A 26,056-nucleotide genomic window follows, 5' to 3' on the forward strand; every position below is an offset into this window, starting at 1 on the left:
TTCCGCATGGTGGCCATCATAGCTGCTGTCGGTTTTGCGCGCGGGGTGAGAGGGGCAGGCTTTCTGCGTCCATACTGACTTAACGCGACCGAGAAGCGGCGAGAGGAGACTCTGTCCGCGCTGCACGTTCGCGGATCCACAGCTTGGCAACGCGGCTTGGGCTGCCCCTCGCCGGGGCGGAGACCGGGACCACCGGCCCGGTGCTCTCCGCTCACGGAGTCCGATGGCGGCGGCCGCGCCCAGGGACCCGGCTCCGGTAAGCGCTCGTCCCCCGGACCCTCCCCGCCGCCCCCACCCAGACCCGGAAGGCCCGAGCGCAGGGCGCCTGCTGGCGGCCCAGGCCCCGGTGTTCGGGACAGGGAGTCGGGGGTGACCCGGCGTGTGTGAGCGCCGGCGGGCTGCGCGCGGGAGCGGGCTCCGGTGAGGGGCACGTGGTGAGGGGCGATGTTGAGCCCTGAGGCGTGGAGCTTGAGCTGCTGCCTTCCGGGTCTTCAGGGCCGGGCAAGGGTATAGGGAAGTTTGAGCCGGTGGACCCCGGGTCTTGTTGGTCTAAGGCTGGGCTCTCCCCAGTTCCCGCGGCATCAGAGGCGCTTACAGAGGCTGCACGAACGAGTGGGAGGTGGCCTGACCCGACCCCCACCCGCCTGTCTTCTGCACTGTTGTGTCCCGGGATCTTAAGTGCCATTCCCCAAGTTTTGAGTCTGGGGACCCTGGGGAAACCCCAGGCCCGCGCCAGGAGTTCTGTGAAGGGGTTTCGGTTTCTGGCAACCAATGTGCGTGCAAGGCTATGCGGGGACTGGTAGCGGAGTGTGCGCACGCCCCAGTTAACACTCAGCTGCACCTGTTCGGAACGCACCGTTCCGTTTTTTGGCGGGTGAGAGCAAAGAGCAGGGGACAGCAGTCGGGCCTGGAGTGACTGCCTGAGAAGTTGGGCGTGTCCTCTGGTGGTCATGCGAGGCTTGGGTATGCGCAGCTATCTGATGTTACCAAGGTCTTCATAGGATCCAGCCCGCTGTGGCATGGAGTATAGACTGCGGGCTGCGAGAGGATGCAGGAATATCAGGGTGGAAGCTGCTGTCAGAGTTTAGGTGACGGTTACTGGCCCAGAGTGCTGGCTTAGGTGTCATTGGATTCTGGATATGTGTTTTGAAAAAGTGACCACTGATTTCCTAATGTGGACCAAGACAGGGTGAAAGGGAGGCTTCAGGGATATCTGAAGGGTTTTTGTATCTGCAGCTATAAGAATGGAAGCTCCATTGACTGAGATGAGGGAGTTGGTACTGTGAATGATGTTGGTGGGAGATGTTCTGGAGAGCTCTGAGTGGATGCGTTGAGTGAGCAGCCAGATACACCAGTCTGGAACTCTGCAGAGTGGTTCAAAGGGAAACATCTAAAAACATCATGGCTACTCTGTGGGCCCAGGTGAGTGAGCTGTGGGTCCCAGTTGTGAGAAGTTGTGAGTCTTCTGGTTGTGGTGGTAAAGGTGTTACGGTGCCAGGAAGTTGGGGGAGGAAGGAGGACTAGGACTGGATACTTAGAAGATGGTATGACTTCGAGATGAGGGATGTGAGTGGCTATGAAGGGAGAGTGCGTCAGGAATAGGATACTTGGGGAGGTGGCCAAGGTTTTCAGTGGAGGAGTAGACATGAGAAGGACACAGAAGCTCAGAGGACATGATGACACTCAGGCCTGTGCTGCTGGTGCTTCTCCAATTTGAACTCCATCAGGGTTTTGTGAGGACTGTGGTAGGGCTTGGGGTGTCTCATCCTGGAGGAATAAGGTCACGTGTATGTGCTGATGTGATCATCTGTGAGAGTCACTAAGCCTGGGGTAGGCCACCAAGGAGCCTTGCTTTGGAAGAGGGTCGGATGGACAGAGGAAGATGGTGATTGCTGAGTGGTCACGTGCTGCACAGGTGGAGGAGGACCTTGTCTGGTGCAAGATGCAGTAACTCAAGGCCTGGGTGTAAATTCTCCTCCACACTCTTCTGCTATTGGGAAGGCCTCCTACTAATTAAACAACTTTTTCATCAAAGGTGCGTTTCCTGCTTATCCCTTTGGATGGGTTTCAGTGCCCTGCCAGCCCATGGAGTTACTCAGACAAGCCAATCCCATCCTCTTACAGGAACCTCACCCTCTCAATCCTATGAAGCTTGCATTCCACAGCTTCTGGTTATTCACTCTTTTTCAGAGTGCCACCCCATGTGGGCCTGTGTGGGGTGTGGTGTCCCTCTTCCAGGCTGTGAATATCTGTGATCACTAAAATGTTGTCCGTCTCCTCTGTCCATGGTCAGGTGTCATGTGTTGACCATCCCCATAACTCTAAGGTAGGACTCCTGCCCTTAGCAGTGGGGTGAAGAGGAGGTGATAAAAATAACAATGACGTGCAGGGGAGCCCAGGGAGATTGCTGTGGTGCAGGACAGTGAGATGTGGTGACAGTAGGCATGTGGCTGTGGAATTCAGGCTCGAGAACAATGTGTACTTGGGGAGGGAATATGCCTTATTGATGCCAGGGCCCTGGTTTTCAGCAGAATAACCCAGATGGCCAGGAGGATCCGTCTGTGCCAGGTCCACAACTTAGATATTCAGTCATCTAACTGCATCTTGTTTCAGCAGGACTCTCTGATCAGTGGGCCCACGAGGAGACAGTGGCATCACGGCATCCAGGCACTGGGGTGTGGTTTTTCTTCTCAGTTGGGATGATCAGGGGAGGATGGGCATAGGGTAGATGTGTGTGGGAAAAGGGATATGGGTTCTTGGGAGAGGATCTTTCTGTGGTTTCATCTGTCCCCATCCTGCCAGGGCAGGGTGACCTTTGAAGACGTGGCTGTGTACTTCTCCTGGGAGGAATGGGGTCTCCTTGATGAGGCTCAGAGATGTCTGTACCAGGATGTGATGCTGGAGAACTTGGCACTTATAACCTCCTTGGGTAAGACACTCAACCCCATCCCTGTGGCCTGAGCTAGTCTCTGACCTTCCCTTGGTCCCCAGGAACAGTCCATCTTGACATAGGGACCATGAGCCACAGGTTCCTTCCCCAGTTCCAGGGGTAGGTGCTGTGGTTGGTAAGGCTGAGGTCAGTGCACCACCCTTCTTACTTGAACAGCCCCAGCAGCAGCCTTCCTGCTGAATTTCAGGGAAGGAATCAGGGTCAGGAGTCTTGCAGTGAACCCAATGGATATCCCCTTATTTGCCCTTTCCCTGACTGGGTTACTTTGTCTCGATGCATGCTCCACGTCTATTTCCTTTCTCTGCTGAGGCTTCCTTTTGCCTCCCTGTGCCAGGACTTGCTGTCTCTGACAAAATTATTATGTTTATGGGCCATGGGCTATTCTCATGAAACTCTCCTCCAGACTTGTCTGGGGACTATTTAGTTCTCTTTGCCATGGGCTGTTGTATGCTGAGTTGTTCTGGGATACCGATGGCTACTCAACTGTCTTTTCCTTAGAATTTGTATCATGAAGTTGTCATGGGCTTTCTGATTGTGGGAGTGGGGTTGGATTGGAGACCCCAGGGTGGTTCATGGTAGGTACATTGACGCACACAAAACACAAAGGCTGCAGAATGGTACCTGGAGGAGATGATGTCAGTGCTGTGTTTACATCAGACCAGAAGCCTATTTGTTTGACTAGTATTCTGATGCCAGGGGCCACATTTCATTTCTGTCTTTTCTTCCCTTTTCTTGGCACTTTGCCGATTTGTCAACTCTGTTACTTGCTTCTACTCTTCCTTCTGGTGTGGGGTTAACCTCGCATTTCTGGGATCCCTAGCCCACTCATTTTCTCACCAGGCCATCTGCAGCACTTTGCACACTGGCTGCTGTTGCACCATGAGGTGTGCCCGTGTAAGCAGTTCAGAAAACCACCTGCCAGGTTACAGTCCTATTTCCTTGGGACTTGACACACCCTTCTGCACGGAATAGGTGTGTCAGCAGGAGATAGGTTGCTTTGGAAAATTGTTGGCAGAGGAATAAATTGCAGACCACTTCTGTCTCTGGGTCACACAGTGCATGTTTGCCTCCTTCACCTCATGAGGCCTCTCCCATTCTCTGCTCTTTGGAGCCTGCTACTGCTGAGCAGCCCCATCTTCCACCTGAGCCATCTCCCTGGTCCTGCAAACCATCCCAAGCACTGGTTCCTGGGTCTGCTAGACACACATCTGGAGCTTGCATAGTAGCTGCCCCCTCCCACCACAGGCAGCGTGCACTTCACCAGCATTTCTTGCTTTCAGGCTGCAGGCAGGGAGCAGAGGATGACGAGGCACCTGAGCAGAGCATTTCTGTACAAAGAGCGTCGCAGGTCAGGACTTTGCAGGCAGTTGTGTCTCCCCAGAAAGCCCATCCTCGTGAGGTGTGTGGCCAGGACTTGAGAGACCTTTTGCTGTCCAGTGAGCACCTGGCAACACTTTGTGGACAGAATCTCTACAGTATTGGGGCACACAAGGGACAGTTGTATTTCGATGCAGACCTTCCGCACCAGGAGCAGCACACTGGAGAGAAATGCTTCAGAAGCAACATGGGCAGAGCTTCTTTTGTGAAGGACTACAAATTCTCTGTGTTAGGGAAACCCTTTTCCTGTGGGGAGGTGACATCTTGGCCTGTGAGGGACATCTTGGCCACCTCGAGATTCCTCCAGCATCAAGCCCCACCCAGCAGGGAGACGTCATACAGGAGGACTGAGTATGGGGCGTCCTCCCATGGAAGGAAACTGCAACACAGCTGGGCAGAAGGCACAAAGGACTTCAGTTGCAAACACACACTTGCTTATCACCAGAGAGACCTCACTAGAGAAAGATGCTTCATGTGCAGTGAATGTGGGAAATCTTTTAGCAAGAGCTACAGCCTCAGGGACCACTGGAGAGTGCACACTGGGGAAAAGCCTTACAAGTGTGGGGAATGTGGGAGGTCGTTTCGGCAGAGCTCTAGCCTCATTCGGCACCGGAGAGTTCACACTGGAGCAAGGCCTCACGAGTGTGACGAATGTGGCAAATTATTTGGCAACAAGTCTAACCTCATTAAACATCGGAGAATTCACACTGGAGAACGGCCGTATGAATGTAGTGAATGTGGGAAATCCTTCAGCGAAAGCTCTGCGCTCCTTCAACACCGCAGTGTTCACACGGGAGAAAGGCCTTATGAGTGCAGCGAGTGTGGAAAATTCTTTTCCTACCACTCCAGTCTCATAAAACACCAGAGAGTTCACTCAGGATCAAGGCCCTATGAGTGCAGTGAATGTGGAAAATCCTTTACTCAAAACTCCAGCCTCATCGAACACCGTAGAGTTCATAGTGGAGAAAGGCCTTATAAGTGCAGCGAATGTGAGAAATCTTTTAGCCAAAGCTCTGCACTGCTTCAACATCGGAGAGTTCACACTGGAGAGAGGCCTTATGAATGCAGTGAATGTGGGAAATTCTTTACTTACAGTTCTAGTCTCCTCAGACACCAGAGAGTACACACTGGATCAAGGCCTTATGAGTGCACTGAGTGTGGGATATCCTTCACTCAAAACTCCAGTCTCATTAAGCATAGGAGGATTCACACTGGAGAAAGACCTTACGAGTGCATGGAGTGTGGGAAATCCTTTAGCCATAGTTCTAGCCTCATTAAGCACAGAAAAGTACACACTGGAGAAAGGCTTTAGGAGGACAGTGACTTTGAAACATTCACTGGGTCTTCCATTTCAGTGACCATTCAAATATTCATACTGAAACGGCTCTGTGAGTATCTGAATGTGGGATATTCTTTACCTAGGAGTCCAAACTCCTAAAAACACTACTGGGTCCCCCTTGACGAAGGCCCGTGAGTGTGGAGAATGTGGAAAATGGCTAACCAAAGGCTAACCTCATCACACCCCAGAGAACTCGTGAAAGCCCTTACAAAAGCCTTGAAAATGAGAAAACCTTCTACTGAAGGACTTGACGTCATAGGAGTTCACAAATTTCAAATGGGACAACTACCTTAACTGCGCAGGTATTTATTTGATGAGAGTAACAGCACTGGAGGAAATCCCTCATGAAGGTGCCATTTGCCTGCATTGACATTCATACATTCAAACATCGACATAAATCCCAGGTATGTAGCAGCTGCACTGCAGTCTTTGAACCTGCCCAGGGCCGTATCCCGGTGTCAGGACAGTTGCTGGAGGACTGATGAGCAGCCTGAGCACTTACTCCTTCCCCATTTTTCTTCTCTGAGAGGGCATGGATCTCGCCCGGTTTTGTCCTAGAGGACTGTTGGTGATTTGAAAAGGAGGATGGCATATCAGGGATGTATCATCCTTGTGAAACTCTGAAGGCATTTCCCCAGCCTCCAAATCACCAACCCAGAAACAGTCTGCCTCCCATTGCTCTTGCTGTACGACAATAAAGGTCATATTTTTTAAGCCACCATTAATCTTGGGGATTCTGTTCACTCTGTGTGTGTTGAAATTAACTGTGTTTGTGGGCATGAAGGGGTGAAGAGAGTTGTGTGCCTCAGAGGGGACTGTATGATGGCAGAAGACAGCTCCCGCAGCTTTGACCGAGTTTGCATGGCTGCTTCAAGCCTTTAAGGAAAGACTGCAGGGCTCTGTGGTCCTGAGTTATAGCTGGATGCCAGAATGTTTTGTGGGGTCACCCGGAGTGGGAGCTGTTTTAGCCTGAAGTGGGGGCTGCTGTTGGTTGTTGTTTCACAGCCTTTAGTGCTTTTGAGCAAATGGTCTTGTTTTCTTATTCACAGGGGCTATTGATGGTGAAGGAGATCTATTCTCCAGGGCCAGCAGCAGCGCCAGGGGCCTTGATCCTCTGAATTCTGTAGCATAATGTCACTGATTTTAAGATTATAAAGACTAGGGACACCTGGGTGGCTCAGTTGGTTAAGTGGCTGCTTTTGGCTCAGGTCCTGACCCCAGCGTCCTGGGATCGAGTCCCACATCGGGCTCCTTGCTTGGCGGGGAGCCTGCTTCTCCCTCAGCCTCTGCTTGCCATGCTGTTGCCTGTGCTCGCTCATTCTCTCTCTCTCTGACAAAAAAATAAATCAAATCTTTAAAAAAAAAAAAAAAAGATTATAAGGACCAGGGGAATGACCGTTGGTCCAGAAACACTGGATTAATAGAGAGTGCAGGAGACCAATAAACAGGTTGCAGTGTACCTGTTTGGAAAGGGCATGCACAGTGTTTAGGTGGGAGGACTGTGAAGGATGAGCGGGTAGAGAAATTCTCAGGACCCCGAGATGGATGTATCTTGTGTAGGGCCTGTCAGGAGAAAGTACGCTATAGGTTTTGTGGATTCCTTGGTCCGTCTGGGTTGTCCACCAAAGGCCATGGTTGGGCATGGCAGCGAAGCAAGGACAGAGATGGGAGAGATCTCTTGGTGCAGCCATGAGGTCTTTGTGACTCAGCCAGTATCCATGTTGAATGAACTGGGAATGCCTTCACTGCTCACCTGTTTGTACAGGTGTCTTCTGATGAGGAGAAAGGTGGTGGAGTCCGTATGGTGGCCAGACCTAATCTTCTAAAGCGTAGAGAACCCAACTTAATTTGAACCGTGTTGTTAAGTTTCAGTAAGGTACAAATGACATGAAATGCCCAACATTAAATTGTGCAGTTTGACACTGACTTTCACATAAGCCCATGAGGCCATCAGTCATGATAATAAAGTTTTCCATCACCCCCACATTTCCTTTGTGTTCTTTAATAATCTCTCCTCGAGGCGGCCATTGACTTTTCATTATAATCAATGAGTTTGCACTTTCTAGAATTTGTATGATCGAAGTTGTGAAGTGTTGTGTCCTCCTTTTCCTTGGGTCCCCTCGTGAGACACATTTATTTTACAGTTCATCAGTGGTGCTTACACGAACAGTTCACTGTATCTATGAGATATCCATATAGCACTATTTATTTACTTATTCATCTGTTCACAGATATTTTACGTGTTTCCACTTTTGTGGGCTGCAAGTCAGTCTGCTGCAGAAGGGGCGCCTGGGTGTCTCAGTTGGTTCCAAGTTCCAACTGCTGGTTTGGGCTCAGGTCACGATCTCGTGGTTGAGACTGAACCCAGCGAGCCTGGTGTTGGGCTCCGCCCTGAGCGTGGAGCCTGCTTAAGATTCTCTCTCTCACTCCCCTCTGCCCCAGCCTCCCTCCCCCCCACTCCCCCCCACCCTGCTTTCCCATGTGCAGTGGTGCTTTCTTGCCCCTAAATAAACAACTATTTTAACATAGGACAAATGTTATTAACGCTCCATTTTCTCAATTTGACTCACAAATGTTGCTTCTTAAGCCACGTGTATTGCAGTTAAGATCCAGACTGTTTCCCTACGCCCTACAGTAGCTGCTCACATGTCTGTTAACCCACGGGTCCCACTTGCCTTGTTACTGTTGGCTGAGGCCCTTGTTCTTTAGAGCTTGCCGCGTCCTGGGCGCTGCTTATCGAGTCTCAAAGGCTGTCCAGCTGACCACCCACGCCCACAGTCCTGCACACTAGCTAGTGAGGAGACAGGTGATGAGGTTTGTCCCCGCAGGTGTGTGTGGTGGTGACTGTCGGGATGTGGAATGGAATCTTCCTCCCCCCGTGGGTCTTCTCCACACTCCACTATTTGAGACGTGTGCTCACCAGCACCACCATGCAGTTAATTCTGCCTCTGACCACCGGGAGACAGCATCCCATCACACGGGGTAAAGGCTCAGTCCCACAGGATGACTGTCCCCTTAACATGCCAGGCACAAATCCAGGTTGTCCCCTGTGCTTCAGACTGACTGGCTATAAACCAGAGGCTCCCGACCCTTGCTCTCCCTCCATTACCTTGCGGGGGTGGTTCACGGAACCCTCGGAAGTACGTTCACAGGCCGATGAAGAAGAACATGGAGTGAGGTGCAGAAGGGCCTCCAGTGCGGGAGCTTCTGTCCTCAGGGAACCTCAGTGTGCCACCCTCAGCAGACCTGGGGGCTCCTCAGCTGTCCCTGTTCGGGAGTATTTACAGAGCTTTCATCTCCAGCTCCAGCCCCTTCCTGGAGGCCAGTGGGTGGGGCTGTGAGTTCCAAGCCTCTAATCCCTGCCCTTTCTGATGGCCACGCCCCACGCTGATTCTGCTTAGGGCCCCCACCCTAACACACCTCTTTAGCATAAATTCAGGTGGACTCCAAAGGGGGCTCCTTAGGAATGACACAAGGTACTCCTATCACTCAGGAGATAACAAGGGTTGTAGGCGCTCTGTGCCAGCAACAGGGCACCAGGGACCAAGACCAGATAGATTTCTTACACCACATTATTGAATAGATATTAAGCCGGAATGTGATGTGCACCAGAAATCAGCTAAGAAATTACAAAGACTTCCAGGAAAAAAGCTCACCATGTCATACAAAAAGCAGATAGAACCCATTACATACATATTTAGAAGAGAAATAGACCGTGTTCTCAAGTAAGGTCACTTGAGAGCATCATCTTCTCACAAAGTTAATCCTAACTTCATGTTTGTAATTGGGGTGACCATGTATGTTAGTTTATTCACCTTATTCAAAGGAAAAAGAAACTTACTTGCATGACAGCACGTACTTTCTGGAATTAAGCAATACAGGTCATGAACGCAGGAGTAAGGGAGCCCTAGTGGCCAAAGGTCTGTGTAGTCTTCAAAGGGATTAGGAGGTGCTTATAATTTCTTTAAACTAAATGTTGTGAGAAAAGGGAGGCGGAGAGTCTCTCCTCTTAATCAACAGGGAGAATTGAGACTCCTATTTTTAATCTGCATTTCACATAGCTGAAAACACAGAGCACACCTGACATTCTACCAAATGACGGACCTACCTAAGAAGATACCCTACCGAAATAATCTCTCAGGTAAGCAACTTGGGAGTCTAAATTGTATTAGGAAGCCTATTTGGAAGAAGTATAAAATTAAGGCCACTGGTTAACCAGAATTTTTCCTTTTCATCTTGTGTATAAACAGTATTTGCAGGGTCCACTTAGGAACTCTGGCATTACGTACTTTATTATAAGCTCAAATCGCCCTCCCTGGTATTTCATTTTCAACTCTGTCTCTCTTTATCCTATTTGTAGACCTCCTGTCCTTAGTTTCCTTCAATCTGCAGAATTCTGAGCTGGCCAAAATTCTTAAGTGTCACTTGAGTATATATCTTTGTGCAGGAGACACGTATCTGGAGAATGGACACTCAACTTGGTTTTGTTAAAGTCTGTGGCACCGTCAAAGACTTCTCAAATTCCACAATGGTGAAGAAAAACTTGTTGAATCATTCATTCGTGTCTTCTGCATACACATACAGGAATTCCTCTCCATCTTTGATTGCACCAAGAGATGCAAAACCATGATTGGAACAAGTCTAAAGACCTGATATGGAAAATATTTGAAAGTTAATGAAAACTTAAGGCCTAAGATCAAATGAAAAAATAAAACTCATTTCAAGTCTCCTTACTGATATATGAAAAAGGGTGTGTCTTAACACAGCATAAAGAAAAGTTAACTACTGGGGCCTCTGCCTTCAGCTCAGCCCGCATTGGGCTCTCTGCTCAGCAGGGAGCCTGCCTCGCCACCTCTCTCTGCCTGCCTCCCTGCCTACTTGTGATCTCTGTCTGTCAAATAAAAAAATAAAAATATTTAAAAAAAAAAAAAAAGATGGCAGTGGTTTAAAAAAAAAAGAAAGTTAGCTACTAAGTTTCTAATGCTTTACAAGGGATGAGCTCTTTACACTGCCAGAGATAGCAGTCTCACAGTTATTTTACAGAAAAAATTGTCAAGCTGTGATTCTGAATCATTGCCTGACTTCTAGATCATCAGATAAGCACCACCTCTTCTCAGGCACTATCCTCTTTGCAGTATTCTTCCTGACACTCTACACTTAGTGAATGTTTTCTTCATCCTCAGACTAGTTCTTCTTGTACTTTATCACATACACCTAGTTGACCTTCCAGAATTCATAGTAACTTAAATTGTGTAATAATTTATATAGATGTAGGTTCATAGACTGTATTGAGTAGTACACAAATTTAGCTTTTTATTTTTTAAAATTATTTATTTATTTGACAGAGAGGGAGGAAACACAGGCAGGGGGAGCGGGGGAGGGAGAAGCGGGATAGGGAGAAGCAGGAGAGGAAGCAGGCTTCTGTTGAGCAAGGAGCCCAGCTTGGGGCTCGATCTCAGGGCCCTAGGATCATGACCTGAGCTGAAGGCAGATGCTTGACGACTGAGCCACCCAGGCGCACCCAAATTTATCTTTTTAAAAAAATTCTGCCAAAGCTACAAGACATGCAGGGAAGACCCCCCCCTCCAAGAAGATTTTTAGAAGGTGAGCATATTAAATGGAATCAAGAGATTCAATCAGCCAAATAGAGGATGTGGCAAATTTTAATGGACAAAATGCTTATAACTTTATCCAATAAATAATAAAGAAGTGGCTTCCTTATTGCCCACAGTGACTACGAGTTTACTGCAGTGGGCTTCAGGTGCTCTCCACCTGTGGCTTGGTGAAGGCTGTAGCTCCTGTGTGACACAGTGGAGACCATGGAAAAAGGCTAGTAATCATCACACCTTCTGGATTCCAGGATACATGTTTCTTTGAATGTAATGAAATTCTACATTTTTGTGAGTGGGATTCCAGAAGCAACCGGTGTAACTTTAGTAAATTGTACTGACTGGTGAAGCTGAGTTAGCAGGAAATCCAGAAGGCTTTATTAGAACACTGGCAATATTTCAATCCATCAAGATGGACTGTCTACTTTCTCTGATGGTCCTGAAAATAATTATGAAAAAACAATGGCTATCCTGCAAATCAAAGATGGACTATAGTTAAAAGAACTGGTACAATTAATGTGTGCCAGATGGTCCCTGGTAGCAGTATCTGAGCCTTGATAAGGCACTTACTGATCAGTCTTCCAAAGGAACTCATAACAAGTAACATTTTATTTCTCCAAACACGAAATGTGTTGTCTTCAGAGGAAAGTAAGTTAATAAACATAGTCTGTATTCTTGCTCTGAGATGAAAGGAAAGATCCTCTTCAGTTGCTGTTTCTCAGTGTTCAGATTAAGGTTTTTGCATGACTTCAATCTTATTTTTCCGTTACCTGTATCGAAGTATAATTGGCAAATGAAACTGTAATACAATTAAAGTGATGATTTCATATATGTATACACTAACAAGGGAAGATTAAGACTTTTAATTTGGGGACTTCAGCTTTGTATTAAGAAAGTTTAAAAAATTTTTAAATGCAGAGAAATTGGGATTTGTAAACTTCTGAAGAAGTAACTTTCAGGGGCACCTGGGTGGCTCAATGGGTTAATGCCTCTGTCTTCATCTCAGGTCATGATCTCAGGGTCCTGGGATAGAGTCCCACATCAGGCTCTTTGCTCCGTGGGGAGCCTGCTTCCTCCTCTCTCTCTGCCTACTTGTGATCTCAGTCAAATAAATAAATAAGCTCTTAAAAAAAAAAAAAAAAAAAAAAGAGGGGCACCTGGGTGGCTCAGTTCGTTGACTGACTGCCTTCGGCTCAGGTCATGATCCTGGGAGTCCCGGGATCGAGTCCCGCCTAGGCTCCCTGTTCAGCAGAGAGTCTATTTCTCCCTCTGACCTTCTCCCCTCTCATGTTCTCTCTCTCACATAAATAAATAAAATCTTTCTCTCTCTCTGCCTGCTGCTCTGCCTACTTGTGATCTCTCTGTCAAATAAATAAACCTTTAAAAAATAAATAAATAAAAGGGGCGCCTCGGTGGATCAGTGGGTTGAGCCTCTGCCTTTGACTCAGGTCATGATCTTGGGGTCCTGGGATCGAGCCCCACATGGGGCTCCCTGCTCAGCGGGGAGCCTGCTTTCCCCTCTTTCTCTGCTTGCTCCTCTACTTGTGATCTCTCTCTCTCTGCCAAATAAATAAATTTAAAAATCTTAACAAAAAAAAAAGTAGTAACTTTGAAACATTCATGTTTTATTTGACAAATGGAAGCAGAGAAGTCTAACTGTGTTAAGTACCAGGAGATACAATTGATACATATGTTTGTACTGTAGACAGACATCTGCACTTTTCAAGGGCAACTCGGAATTTGAAATTACAGAAGAAATATTGAACTATATAAAATTATTAACACCTTAATTTTTCAGTGAACAAAATAAAAGAGGTAAGGTGAATACTCAAAAGACACATGTATTAAAAAGCCATATGATTGGTATGGTTGCATTCAATCTGCCTTCAGTAGCTAATCCAGTCCATAAAATTTAGCATAACACTTATATTTAAATTTTTTGGTATGTATTCAAGTTATCAGAGTTATGGAAGTCCTGATATTTTTGAAATTCTTAAGAGGTTTTGCAGTGACATATCTATGTTTACATGTAAAATAACCCACCAGTATGCATGGGGATACAAGAACCACCACGAAAATGATGATGATGGAAGACTGTGTGTGATAGGGTTAATGGGACTTCTTAGCAGTCTTATTCACAGATATATATGTAAATAGCCATTACAAAAGTTAGAGTATCTCCTTGTATCAATAATTTTATATGTTGAAAAAGATGAATTGAAAAAGGGAGGAGGAACTTAGCTTCAGAAATACATTTATGAAAACATCAAAATGTGTATTTAAAATGTGCAGTTTGGGGACGCCTGGGTGGCTCAGTTGGTTGAGCGGCTGCCTTCGGCTCAGGTCATGATCCCAGCGTCCTGGGATCGAGTCCCACATCGGGCTCCTTGCTCCGCAGGGAGCCTGCTTCTCCCTCTGACTCTGCCTGCCTCTCTGCCTGTGCTCGCTCTTGCTCTCTCTCTCTCTGACAAATAAATAAATAAAATCTTTTAAAAAAATAAATAAATAAAAAAAAAAATAAAATGTGCAGTTTGGGGCTCCTGGGTGGCCCCAATGGGTTAAATGGCTGCCTTCAGCTCAGTTCATGATCCCGGGGTCCTGGGATTGAGCCCATGCTCCCTGCTCAGTGGGGAGCCTGCTTCTCCCTCACCCTCTGCCTGCAGCTCTGCCTGCTTGTGCTCTGTCTCTGTCAAATAAATAAATAAAATCTTTAAAAAAAATAAAATAAAGGGGTGCCTAGGTGGCTCAGTGGGTTGAGCCTCTGCCTTCAGCTCAGGTCATGATCTCAGGGTCCTGGAATTGACCCCACATCAGGCTCTCTGCACGGTGCTTCCCCCAACTCTGCCTACTTGTGATCTCTGTCAAAGAAAGAAAGAAAAAATAAAAATAAAAAAGTAAAATAAAGTATGTGTGGTTTAAGTCAAGCACACTTAGAAACTCTTTTTACAAAACAAATATTTAGTGCGCCTAGATGGCTCAGTCCATTAAGCATCCAATTCTTGGCTTCAGCTCAGGTCGTGATCTCAGGGTCTTGGGATTGAGCCCATTGGGCTCTATCCTTAGCAGGGAGCCGGCTTTCCTTCCTCTCTCCCTTTACCCCTCTCCCTCCCCCCACTCATGCACACTCTCTCTCTGAAATAAATATTTAAAAAACAAAACAAAAATTAAAAAAAAAAACAGAAACATCCACAAATATTTAAAACTTGCCACTTACTGGTCATTTTACAGTTTTATTACCTATGTTCTTAAAGTTATCTATGGTCACGCTCTCAGTACTTTGGGAACAGAAACACAATGAGTTGCTACTGGAGTATTTTACCAACTCCGTGTTCGGTGACATCACCTCGGCAATCTGACATTTACCATGAGGGTTACCATGGCAACCAGGGGTTGCCAAAGATTAAAACCTAGGCCTGATTTAATGTGTTACTAAGTTAAGAAAGCAGAGGAGAATATGCTGATGCAGACTAACATATTCATAAGTCTGGAGCATGTGGGCTTTCAGTTGTGAGAAGGACAAAAAGTTGAGGGAGAAAAATTTTCTAGTACTCAAAAACAATTGTTCCCTGTAAGAAATACAGAAATACATAAAAAGAAAACAGGCAAAAGATTACAAGCACACATTTTATCAAAGACAAACACAGAGCAAATAAATGACAAATGCTCAACATCACGAACACTTTGGGATATGGAATTAAAACCAAAGTGACTTACCACTACATACTTGTTTCAAGGATGTCACAGAACTTGAATTGACATGTGCTACTGGTGGGAAGGCCAAAGAGCATAACCATTATAGATCAGTTTTCCCACTTCTTAGAAGTGGGAAAACTGATCTCTCTGGCAGTTTCAGTTATTACAACAAGAGAAATAAAACATCCACATAAAGAAATGAATGTAAATATTCACAGGAGCTTTATTTGTAAACACCCCAAACCTGGAAATAACCTGTATGTCCAGAACAGATGCACGGATAAAGCCATTATCCACAGAAGAGAATCCTACTCGGCAATAATACAAAGAATTCTAATGTACCTCACATTCAAGGGTTTTCTCCAATGTGAACTCTCCTGTGTCTGAGGAGGTTAGATTTGCGGCTAAAAGATTTCCCACATTTGCTGCATTCATAAGGTCTTTCTCCAGTGTGAACTCTCTGGTGTTGAATAAGGCTAGCATTTTGGCTAAAGGATTTCCCACATTCCCCACACTCATATGGCTTTTCTCCAGAATGAACTCTCTGGTGTTGAATGAGGACAGACCGTTGCCTAAAAGATTTCTCACATTCACTGCACTCATAAGGTCTTGTGCCAGTATGAATCCACTGGTGTTGAATGAGGTCAGATTTTCGGGTAAAGAATTTTCCACATTCATTGCATTCATAAGGTCTTTCTCCAGTGTGAACTCTCTGATGTTGAATAAGGATAAATCTGCGGCTAAAGCATTTCCCACAAACACCGCACCAAAAAGGCCTTTTTCCAGTATGAACACTCTGGTGTTGAATGAGGTTAGAGAACTGTCTAAAGGACTTCCCACATTCACTGCACTCATAAGGCATTTCTCCACTGTGAACTCTCCCATGTCGAATGAGGTCAAAGATCTGTCCAAAGGATTTCCCATGTTCGCTGCAATTATATGGCCTTTCTCCAGGGTGAACTCTCTGGTATCGGAAAAGGCTAGAGCTTTGTCTAAAGGACTTCCCACATTCAATACACTCAGAAGGCCTTTCTCTAGTGTGAACTCTATGGTGTTCGATAAGGTTGGATTTGTAGCTAAAAGATTTCCCACATTCACCACAGCCATAATGCATTCCTCTAGTGTGTAGTCTCCGGTGGTGAATGACTTTAGATCTCCAGATAAAGACTTTTCCACATTCATTGCATTCATAAGTTCTTTCTCTAGTGTGAATTCTCCAGTGTTTTATGAAACTGAAGTTATGGGTAAGAAATTGTCCACATTCTCTGCATCTGTAAGGCTCTTTATCACTGTGAATTCTCCAGTCTTTACTAAGGCCAGAGATCTGGCTAAAGAATTTCCCATATTCACTACACTCATATGGCCTTCGTTCAGTGTGAATTCGCTGGTGCTGCACAAGTCTGTAGTTGTAGCTGAAGGCTTTCCCACACTTGCCCCCCTCATAAAGCCCTTCTCCGGAGCAGACACTCCAATGTTGATCAAGTGCACAGTCATGGCTGTTAGCTTTTCCACACTGACCCCCATTGTACTGACTTTTCCCGCTGCAATAGGCCTCCCCACTCTGGCTGCCACCATGTGGCTCCTCAGTGTTGGAACTAGTCTGGAGCTGTAGATGTCTCAAGGTGGCTGGGGAGCTCTCTCCAACCTTCCTACATGTGAAAGGCTGCCCTGACACACAGAAGTTGCAGCTTGTCACAGAAATGCTGAAGAAATGCACATTGACTTCGGTGGAAGGGGGGAAGCCCCATTTCAAAGGTGTATCTGACACAACAAGTTGTGTCCAGGTGATTGCTTTGAGAACAAGGCAGCTGGGGGCAGGTTGGGGTAGGGGCTGCTTGGCAGTACTAAGCCTCTGAAGAGACCAGAAGAGAAGACCTCAACAGACAAGACACAAGCATAGGGTGCACCACATAGAGGAGGGGCTCCTGCCTCCTCATTCCTCCTCCAGTTGGACCTTATCTGCCAGTGACACGGGCACACTGTGTGGGAGGAAGGCTGGCTGTGGCCTGTCCCAATAAAACTCAGCTGGACCTGAAGAGCAGGTTCAAGGATGACGTAAGGACATGTGCACACCTCCTGACACCACATGTAGGTCACTGTTGGAGGACATCGTAAAGGGAGCAGTGCAGAGGATCTGGTAGCACAGGAAGGCCACAAGGGTGTAAGGAGCTGCAAGTCTCTGGTGAAATGACAAGTCAGCAAAGTGTTAAGTATGCAGAAGAAAAGGTAGAAAAGGTAGAAACACGTGGTTGGTGGTACCTGCACCAAAACGCTACTGAACACATGGCAAGTCGCCAGTATGATCTGAACACAGCCCTGATGTCATGCCCTCCCCCAGCTGACACTCTTGAGGGCCAGACCTCCTCTGAGACCATCTTTGCCACATCCACCCTGTAAAACCAGTGTTTTCCCTGCACTCTCCACTGTGTAACTCCTCAGAACCTGAATGATGCAAGACACACAATGAGTGGCCCCAAGTGGCCCCCACTGGCCCCATGCAACTTGTCATGCAGTAATATTCAGGAAAGAAAATAAAAATACAATTGAAGGAGGGTCCTACAAGAACGGCCCATGGTTCATGTGAATGATGATCATGACCTGGCACAAACAGTTGCAAAGAACTGTCAGCTAGAGGAAAGGGGCACAGCTGGAAGCCAGGAATGTGGACACAGTCACCCAGCCAGGGAGAAGGCAAACAAGGTGGGATCCATTAAGTTAACTTCAAGACTCCTGACTTCCAGACCCTTCCCTGCACTTTTTGAAGTAACAGGTATGAGGGATGCTTGAGGAGTCGATTGCTCTGGGCACTCTACACAGCTCAGCACAGGGACCCACAGCACACATAACAAGGAAGTCACAGAAATGAGCAGAGCCCATGGTCCAGCTGTGGGAAAGAGAGAATTCTGGGGGAAAAAGGAAAAGCAGGACATCACTTCAGGACACGAGGAGCAAGGTGACAGTCTTACCCAGTGAGGCCACAAGTGCCAAGTTCTCCAGCATCACACTGCAGTAGAGGCACCTCTGAGGTTCATCAAGGAGTCCCCACTCCTCTCCGGAGAAGTACACGGCCACATCCTCGAAGTTCATATTCTGTTGTAATGTGGACAGTTCATTCTATGATCAACATCCCTCCTAGGAGTCCAAATTCATTATAACCCCATCCTCCACATCTACCCTCAGCTCAGTCTACTCCACACTTCAGAGGAGATACCAGGCCTGGGTGTGACCTTGGAGTCACCTACTCCACATACTCCTACTGATACTGAGTCTTCCCACAACAACAGGCAGACGGACAGATAGACATCTGAACTGGACATGGCATGGCAGTCATGCTACCTCTTGTCAGTGTAGTTGGTGTCACAAACACAGGTTAGGGAGAGAAGCTGGCTATAGGGAGGGTGTGCACAATCTGACTCTTGTATTACCAGGCAATACCACCAAAAACTGGATCATCCCTCCAAGATGCAGAAAAATGTGGCAATATCCTTCATCCTTATGACCCCAATTCTAGGGTCCTGTGGTCATGTGTTTACACTCACTCTCTTTCTGCCACACTTCTCACAGCTGCACTCCCACAGCTACAGCCCCCTCCTTCCCTACACCAGAGTCAGCTCCTTGGCCTTTCTACATGTTACTCAGCATATATGGTCCAGAAAAAGCCTTGCAGTTTCAAGTAGGATCAAATACTACTCCAGACTGATGGTTCCCACTGACAGAGGAAGCCTTGAGTGCTACTAGGAAAGCCTCCCTCCCTGTTCTTGCTTTAGCCTCACTACCAAGAATAATACCAGATTTCAGATACCCACAGCTCTCCTCCACCTGTGTGACACACGCACTTGATGTGCTCTCTCCAGTCACACTGTCCTCTCTCCATCTAACCTCATCCAACACTCAGCTCCACTGGCCTCGCACCGCACCTCCAGTCAGTCTCATAAATGACCACTTGAACCCCAAGCTAATGCACCAGCCTCACCTGAATACTTGGGCCCCACCAAGGGACACAGTGAAATCCTGGTAAGTCTGCAGAACAGAGAACAAGCATCAGCCCCCATCTCAGCGTCATGTTGTTTGACGCTCCTACACCTCCACACCCATTTCCTGTCCACTTGTTCCCTGGAGCCCCTGGCCACATACCAAACCATACACTCTCCCCTCCTTCTCTATGATCACTTCTCTCCTTGATCCGTGTTCTGACACCCACCCCCACAGCCAGGGAGCCAAGCAGGAAACCTAGTTTTCAGACCCACCCTCTTCTTCCAGGGCTACTATGACCATTATCCTGACCAAGATGCCCAATATCTACAGCTTCTCCCTGGTCCATATATTCTTCACCTTTTGGAGAAGTCTACATCCCAAACTCCTCCTCTGAGTTCCAGAGGCGCACAAACTGTTCTCTGAACATCTACTCTTAACGGACCAGAAATCCCCAATGAAAATTACTCTATGAACTTCCCCATCTCAACTGATGGAGCTTCAATCCTTCCATCTGTCAAAGTCAAGCCCTCAAGTTATCCCCCACCTCGCTCTACCTCAAAATTAGAAAACCCAGAAAGCCACACCTAGAACACTAACGCTGAACCAGCCATTTCTCCATGGCCACCACCCTGCTCCGGCCACCATCACAGTTACCCAAACTACTGCAGTAGCCTCCTCCCTTCTCTTCCTACCACCAATTTCACACCTCTACTCCTCTCCATGCTGCAGCCCCAGGGAGCCCGATGAGACCTGGGTCAAGTCACATGCCTTTACTCCTCCAAACCTCCCAGAACATCCAACACCGGGGTGTCCAGACCTGATTCCTGCCTCACTCCTCCCAGTTCCCAAGGAAAAGAAAGGACACCTGCAGGTCCCTGAGTCCTCCAAGCCTTTGCACATTCTTCTATGTACAATGCCTGGGATCACCTAGCCCAGCCTACCACCTGGTGACCTCGAGGACTGCATTCCTTCTGGGCTTCAGGCCTCAGAATGCTTCAGCGCATTCTCGCTGGTGCGGTGATCTTTACAGAAGGCATCTTTCCTGTGCCAACCGTTATCACCCCTCTTCCCGCCTGCTCATCCTGTGAGCAGCTTCGGAAACGTGGGAGAGCCCGACTTCAGACGCTGTCCCTCTTTTGTTCCCAGGTCTCCCTGGCTCCAGCGTTCTGAGAATGAAGGAAAACTCCTGAGGCACAACTTACCCGTACACTCTCTGCTGCCTGTAGACACAAGAGCCTGGGTCAGCCCAATGCTCCCGGGTCAGTCGCACCTCTAAGCCCGTGCACGAACCTGTCCCCTCAGCCCGGAGCCCGCTCCCGCGCGGAGCCCGCTAGCGCTAACCCCGGGGCCCCGCCTACCGGCGCCTCCCTGTCCCGGGCAATGGGGCCTGGGCCGCAGGGTCGTGAGCGGGCGCCCGGCGCTCGGGCCTTTGGGGTTGGGGACGGCGGGGAGGGCCCGGGGAACGAGCAAACGTTTTACCTGATCCAGGTCCTTGTGCGCGGCAGCCGCCATCGGACTCGGCGGGCGGAGCAGGGCTGTGGGGCAGGGAGATCTTGATCCCAGCCTGCTGCGGGTCACCCCCGCCAAGCCTTAGAGCGGCCTCTTTGTAGCGGGGACAACGCCTTCGTGTCTTACTCACGGGCCGGGGGCTCCGAAGCCTCAGAGCGATCAGACTGCGAAAAAGCCAAATGCCCGCCTTAAGCAGGACGCCGGAAGTCCCGCCCTGACCTGGTGCGTCCGCACGGAAATGCTCCTGTCCTGGGCTTTACTGGGTCAACTCCGCCACAGTTAGGCACATTGCCTCCTGGGTAATGTAATTTCCTCAGCCGCACAGGTGGTTAGAGTGTCCAAGTCCTTAACCTCCGCGAACAAAGGTTTCGTGGCGCCACGGGTGTCTGAGAAATAAGAGTCATCTAGCCTTCGGGGAAAATAAGCTGTTTATTCCCTCCCCCCCGCCTTAAGATTATTTATTTATTTGACAGAGACACAGAGAGAGGGAACACAAGCAGAGGGAGTGGGAGAGGGAAAAGCAGGGTTCCTGCGGAACAGGGAGCCCGATGTGGTCCTGGATCCCAGGACAGAACCCCAGCCCAAAGGACGACTGAGCCACCTAGACGCCCTGTCCTTTCTTAAAGGGACAGTTCGCAGACATCTGGAGAGTGTTGTCTGCAACTGATCCTTGTTAGAGACATTTCAGACTCCATGAAGCTCAGATTTGACCCTTAGGCCAAAAGTATTTCAGTTATTCTCAATACTACAAATTTAAATGGACATAGTCTCTTTCAGACTCAAAATGCATCCACTCTTAGCTATTATTAATATATATTTTCTTGCTCATCAAATGCATGTGATCAGAGGAGTTAGTCGATTTTGTAAATCTTTGGTCAGAGCCATGACTTGGAAGAAACACTGATGTTCAGGCCGCCTTGAAATGGGGCAGGAGGAGTTACCTCTGCATCTGGTTCCCGAAGAGAAACTCTTTCCCGCCTGTATATTCAGTGATCATGTCCAAATCACAAAGTAACACTACTTATTCATTATTTCTTCATATCTTAAGATATATTCAAATCCTTTAGAAATCTGACATCTATCTCAAACGGAAAACAACTTATTAAATTCTGTTTGTTATGTGATAGTGGCTACAGCATTCGGGGGCAGAATGCGTGGACAAGAGTCATCTAAACACCACTGTCTCTTCTCTGTGTTGAGGAGGGCTTGTTGTTCCTTCAAGTGATTACCAGGACTGTTGTGCATGAGGAATTGATGATATATCATTAAAAAAAAAAGTTGTGAAATGCAAAACTGCAGAGATATTAATGATGGTTATGTAATTACTCAAAGATAGTGGCAGAAATAGCTCTGGGGAAATATCAGTGCAGGGTGAAAAAAGTAAGACATCAGATAATTTTTATCAGGACAGGCTTAAGTCTGAGAAGAAACAAGAGTTGAGCTGGAGTGCCTGGGTGACTCAGCTAGTAAAACATGAGGCTCTTGATTTTGAGTTGTGAGCTTACTAAAAAAAAAGAGAGAGAGAGAGAGAGAGTTAAGCTGAGTCCAATCTTGGCATTGCGATTCTTTTTAATCAGTTTCATCCTAGTGGATTTGTAGTCTTTCTCACTGTAGTTTTAACTTATAATTTCATAATGACTAGTGTTCTATAATTTTCTAGGCCTAATGACCATTAAAAATGTCCCTTAATGAAGATTTTGCTCAAATACTCTGCCATTTTATTTTTTCCCTTTTCTATGATTTTTTTTAAAAAAGATTTTTCATTTATTCATTTGAGAAAGAGAGAGCACACAAGCAGGAGGAAAGGCAGATGGAGAGGGAGAAGCAGACTCCCCGCTGAGCTGGGAGTCAGATGTGGGGCTCAATCCTAGGACCTGGAGATCATGACCTGAGCTGAAGGCACCTTATGATTTCTTTTATATATATTATTTCAGTTAGATGTTCACAAATGTGTTTATACCATTCTATGTTGCAATCTTTAATAAGCATTTTTTGAGCTATCCAATGTTTTTAGGGTCATCTTTACTTTTACTAGTAATTCTTCAATATTCCAATGTTTTAGTTCATGGTCCTTTTTTTCAGTTTTCTCTATTCAATTTAATGTTGAGGTTCTTTATCCTGACTGAATTCTAACGAATAACAGATTCGTCCTGGCAGTAGTCCTAGGAAATAAACTCCTACAGATGGGATTTGGGAATTGGTTGACCAAGTCCTTGGGCTTGAATCAAGTGCTGAACGCCTAGCCAATAGGAAAGGGGATGCTTATGACCCAGGGCACGCAGTAACATCGTAAGGAATTTATTAGCTAGGGTTGACTATGATGAAGTGGCAACTGCAGCACTCACCTGGGACTGAGTGGGTGCTGCCATGAGTATTAAGGCAGTCATGGTGACTACAAGGAGTTTGGGCTGGGAAGGATTTGAATTCACATTATGGCTTACAAAGTGAAAATGGCAAGCTCAAGGACATTATCTCCCAGCCGAAGTCCCCGTATAAGAAAGAGAGATTCTATGATAGCCCTAAAAGAAACTCTGACGTCTAGAGCTGTAGGATTCCCACTGCTGAAAATGAAAGCATTACATCGATAACTCACAAAGTTACAATGACCATTGAATACACAGTCTCACAATGTTTCTCATGTGAAAGGGCACTGGTTGATGAAGTGCAATTCTGAATGCTGGAACATGGACATCTAGTTGGAAAAGAAACTGACAATATGGATTCTAAGTTAACCTGAGTTTCTCTTACCAGGTGTCTGAAGAGACGAGCCTTCCTCTGCTAAAACTACCTGGGGAAGACAGCCTGTCCAGCAATGTCTCTACGAGACTCATCACAACAACCTAAAACTAGTATCAACTCAACATGATTCAGGGAAATAAGAGGAAAGAATGACTTGATTAAAAAAGAGACCCTCACAGACCCCAAACCTGCAACTCTCCTGACCTGGAGCCCATTATGCTTTGGGTCATGGAAACGCACCCCATAAGCTTGGTACAGCTACCAAGTTCTCCTCAAGAGAGCATGAAGCTCGGGTGCCTGGGTGGCTCAGTGGGTTAAGCAGCTGCCTTCGGCTCAGGTCATGATCCCAGGATCCTGGGATCGAGTCCCACATCGGGCTCTCTGCTCGGCAGGGAGACTGCTTCTTCCTCTCTCTCTTTCAGCCTGCCTCTCTGCCTACTTAAGATCTCTGTCTGTCAAGTGAATAAATAAAATCTTTAAAAGAGAGAGAGAGCATGAAGCTGAACTGAGCCCTCTGGTGTCTACCTACAGGAGGGGAGATGTTCTCTGTCCTCAGTCCCTTCCCTGATGCCATGCTGCTGGAGAAGGTCTCCTCTCTCCCAGACACGTTGGCTACTTAGTTAGGATTAAGTGAGAAAAGAGTAATGGGAGTTTGTAGATGTAGGGAAGGCACTGCCAGCCATCAGATATGGTGGAGCTCGGTGAAATGTTGCTGCATTCCACCCCTAAGCTAGGATGTTCCTGAGTAAGAGCAAGACTGACAAAAAACAAACTTGGCCAAATATCAAGTAGTTGTCTTAGGACCGGATACCCTAATTAACAAATGATGCTATCTGAAATATATCGTAAACCATTGGGCCATTACCTGAAAGTTGTCCACATCCGTAAAGAACTTTGGGACCATCTTAACTCACAGACACCCAAAATATAAATATTTTTACTTATATAAAAATAACTACATTACAACACCTTCCAAGGACACTCCTTATTCCCTTGGGAGTTATAGACATGACTAATAGTAACTAATGCCACAGATTTTTAACACAACTGGGTTGAATGCCCATTTTTCAGGAATATGTCTCCCCCACAAAAAGTTATAAACTGAGGGACACAGGAATCTCAGCCCACCCAGAATACCATAACAGGAAGGAAAAGAAAGGCTACAAATAGAATGAGGGACAGGATTTAGCAGGATTCATTGAGGAAATACTAAGCTTATCATAAATTACCTAATGACAGAGTTCCTAAGTGGAACTCCAATACTGTTTACACGCAGGACAAAAAGGAAATAAAATTCTGATTAACCAATGCACCTCTTTCTACACTTGTTACGAACAGGCTTCCTAATGCAACTGAGACTCCAAGTGGCCCACCTGAAAGATTATTTAGGTCCATCAGTCACTAGAATGTCAGCTATACTCTGTGTTTTCAAGTATGTGAAATACAAATTAAAAAGCTTGAACTATGGAAAGAACCTAGGTGTCCATCAACAGATGAATGGATAAAGAAGACGTGGTATATATACAAGGAATACTGTGCAGCCATAAAAAGAAATGGAATCCTGCTGTTTGCGACAACATGGGTGGAACTAGAAGGTATTATGCTGAGCGAAATAAGTCAATCAGAGAAAGACAATTATCATATGATCTCCCTGATATGAGGAAGTTGAGAGGCAAATGCGGTGTTTGGGGGGTAGGAAAGAAATAAATGAAGCAAGATGGGATCGGGAGGGAGACAAACCATAAGAGACTCTTAACGTCACAAAACAAACTGAGGGTGGCGGGCGGGGGAGGGGGATAAGGAGAGGGTGGTGGGGTTATGGACTTTGGGGAGGGTGTGTGATATGGTTAGTGCTGTGAAGTGTGTAAACCTGGAGATTCACAGACCTGTATCCCTGGGGCTAATAACACATTATATGTTTATTAAAAAAAAATCCATTTTAAAAAAAGAGGCTTAATTCTCTTTGTTGAAAATGGGGAGACGCACCCCTCCGTTCTGTCACAGCATTTAGTTAGAGAACATGCAAACACTTCCTTATCTCTTTAAAGCATCTATTTAAAGACTAGACAGGGCTTTTGTCAATCAGGCCTCTTTTTCCTCCAGATGCATGACCAGGATTGTCTTTCTTTTTCTTTCTTTCTTTTTCTTCCAGGATTGTCTTTTATCAGCAAATGGGAGATAATTTCTTTAAGAGGGCAAGAACTTGGGCTCAGTGGGTAGAGTATGCGACTCGATCTGGAGATCATGAGGTTTTGCCCAACGTTAGGTGTGGAGCCTACTTTTAAAAAAATGGAAAGATCTTGTGGTGCCTGAGTGGCTCAATGGGTTAAGCCTCTGCCTTCAACTCAGGTCATGATCTTAAGAGTCCTGGAATGGAGCCCCGCATCGGGAATCTCTGCTCAGTGGGAAGCCTGCTTCCCCTCCCCACCCCGCGCGACCCCCCCCTGCCTTTCTGCCTCCCGTGATCTCTCTCCCATTGTGTGTCAAATAAATAAATAAAATCTTTAAGAAATGGAAATATCTTGAGAGCCATCATTTTGAAATGCAGACATCAAGGGAGATAGCAAGTCTGTCTTTCAGTTCCTGTGGGAGGACAGGACCTAACTTCGGTGAGTGCCACTAATTCTTGTCATACAGATAAAAAAAGTTTGTTTTAGGACACGTGGGCGGCTCAGTCAGCTAATCTCTGCCTTCAGGGTCGGGTCATGATGCCAAGGTCTTGGGATCTAGTCCCACATCTGGCTCCTTGCTCAGTGGGAAGCCTGCTTCTTCCTCGACCTCTGACTGCAGCTCCCCTGCTTGTGTGCTCTCTCTGACAAATGAACAAATAAAGTGTGCTTTTAAAAAAAGAAGTTTATGGGGCAC

General features: G+C 46.9%; 3 protein-coding genes across 3 annotated transcripts; 1 reads left to right on the forward strand and 2 right to left on the reverse strand.

Moving 5' to 3' along the window:
* Positions 1-4: 4 nt before the first annotated feature.
* On the forward strand, positions 5-6,391 carry LOC132005125 (zinc finger protein 154-like). Its single transcript, XM_059381925.1, has 4 exons — positions 5-256; positions 2,614-2,675; positions 2,808-2,929; positions 4,231-6,391. Exons 1-4 carry the CDS (start codon positions 224-226, stop codon positions 5,637-5,639), a joined length of 1,626 nt encoding a protein of 541 aa, XP_059237908.1. The 5' UTR covers positions 5-223; the 3' UTR covers positions 5,640-6,391.
* A 7,415-nt stretch (positions 6,392-13,806) lies between these two features.
* LOC132005933 (zinc finger protein OZF-like) lies at positions 13,807-17,056 on the reverse strand. The gene is made up of 2 exons (XM_059383448.1): positions 17,050-17,056; positions 13,807-16,843 (listed from the first exon to the last, which is right to left on the reverse strand). The coding sequence occupies exons 1-2, from the start codon at positions 17,054-17,056 to the stop codon at positions 15,318-15,320; spliced, it is 1,533 nt and encodes a 510-aa protein (XP_059239431.1). The 3' UTR covers positions 13,807-15,317.
* Positions 16,755-20,540, reverse strand: LOC132005154 (zinc finger protein 551-like). The gene is made up of 4 exons (XM_059381993.1): positions 20,423-20,540; positions 20,146-20,163; positions 17,935-18,058; positions 16,755-17,147 (listed from the first exon to the last, which is right to left on the reverse strand). Exons 1-4 carry the CDS (start codon positions 20,453-20,455, stop codon positions 17,062-17,064), a joined length of 261 nt encoding a protein of 86 aa, XP_059237976.1. The 5' UTR covers positions 20,456-20,540; the 3' UTR covers positions 16,755-17,061.
* Between the last annotated feature and the right edge of the window lie 5,516 nt (positions 20,541-26,056).

This window comes from Mustela nigripes, chromosome 17 (genome assembly GCF_022355385.1).
Source record: "Mustela nigripes isolate SB6536 chromosome 17, MUSNIG.SB6536, whole genome shotgun sequence".
Classification (NCBI taxonomy): Eukaryota; Metazoa; Chordata; class Mammalia; order Carnivora; family Mustelidae; genus Mustela; species Mustela nigripes.

What these genes read in the sequence shown, in the direction of transcription:
- LOC132005125 (XM_059381925.1), top strand. Translation starts at nt 224, where the DNA reads ATGGCGGCGGCCGCGCCCAGGGACCCGGCTCCG. An exon ending in CGCCCAGGGACCCGGCTCCG is followed by an intron (nt 257 to 2,613) that starts GTAAGCGCTCGT and finishes ATCTTGTTTCAG; the next exon opens with CAGGACTCTCTGATCAGTGG. An exon ending in CACGGCATCCAGGCACTGGG is followed by an intron (nt 2,676 to 2,807) that starts GTGTGGTTTTTC and finishes CTGCCAGGGCAG; the next exon opens with GGTGACCTTTGAAGACGTGG.
- LOC132005154 (XM_059381993.1), bottom strand. Translation starts at nt 20,455, where the DNA reads ATGGCGGCTGCCGCGCACAAGGACCTGGATCAG. An exon ending in GGCACTTGTGGCCTCACTGG is followed by an intron (nt 17,148 to 17,934) that starts GTAAGACTGTCA and finishes TCATTTCACCAG; the next exon opens with AGACTTGCAGCTCCTTACAC.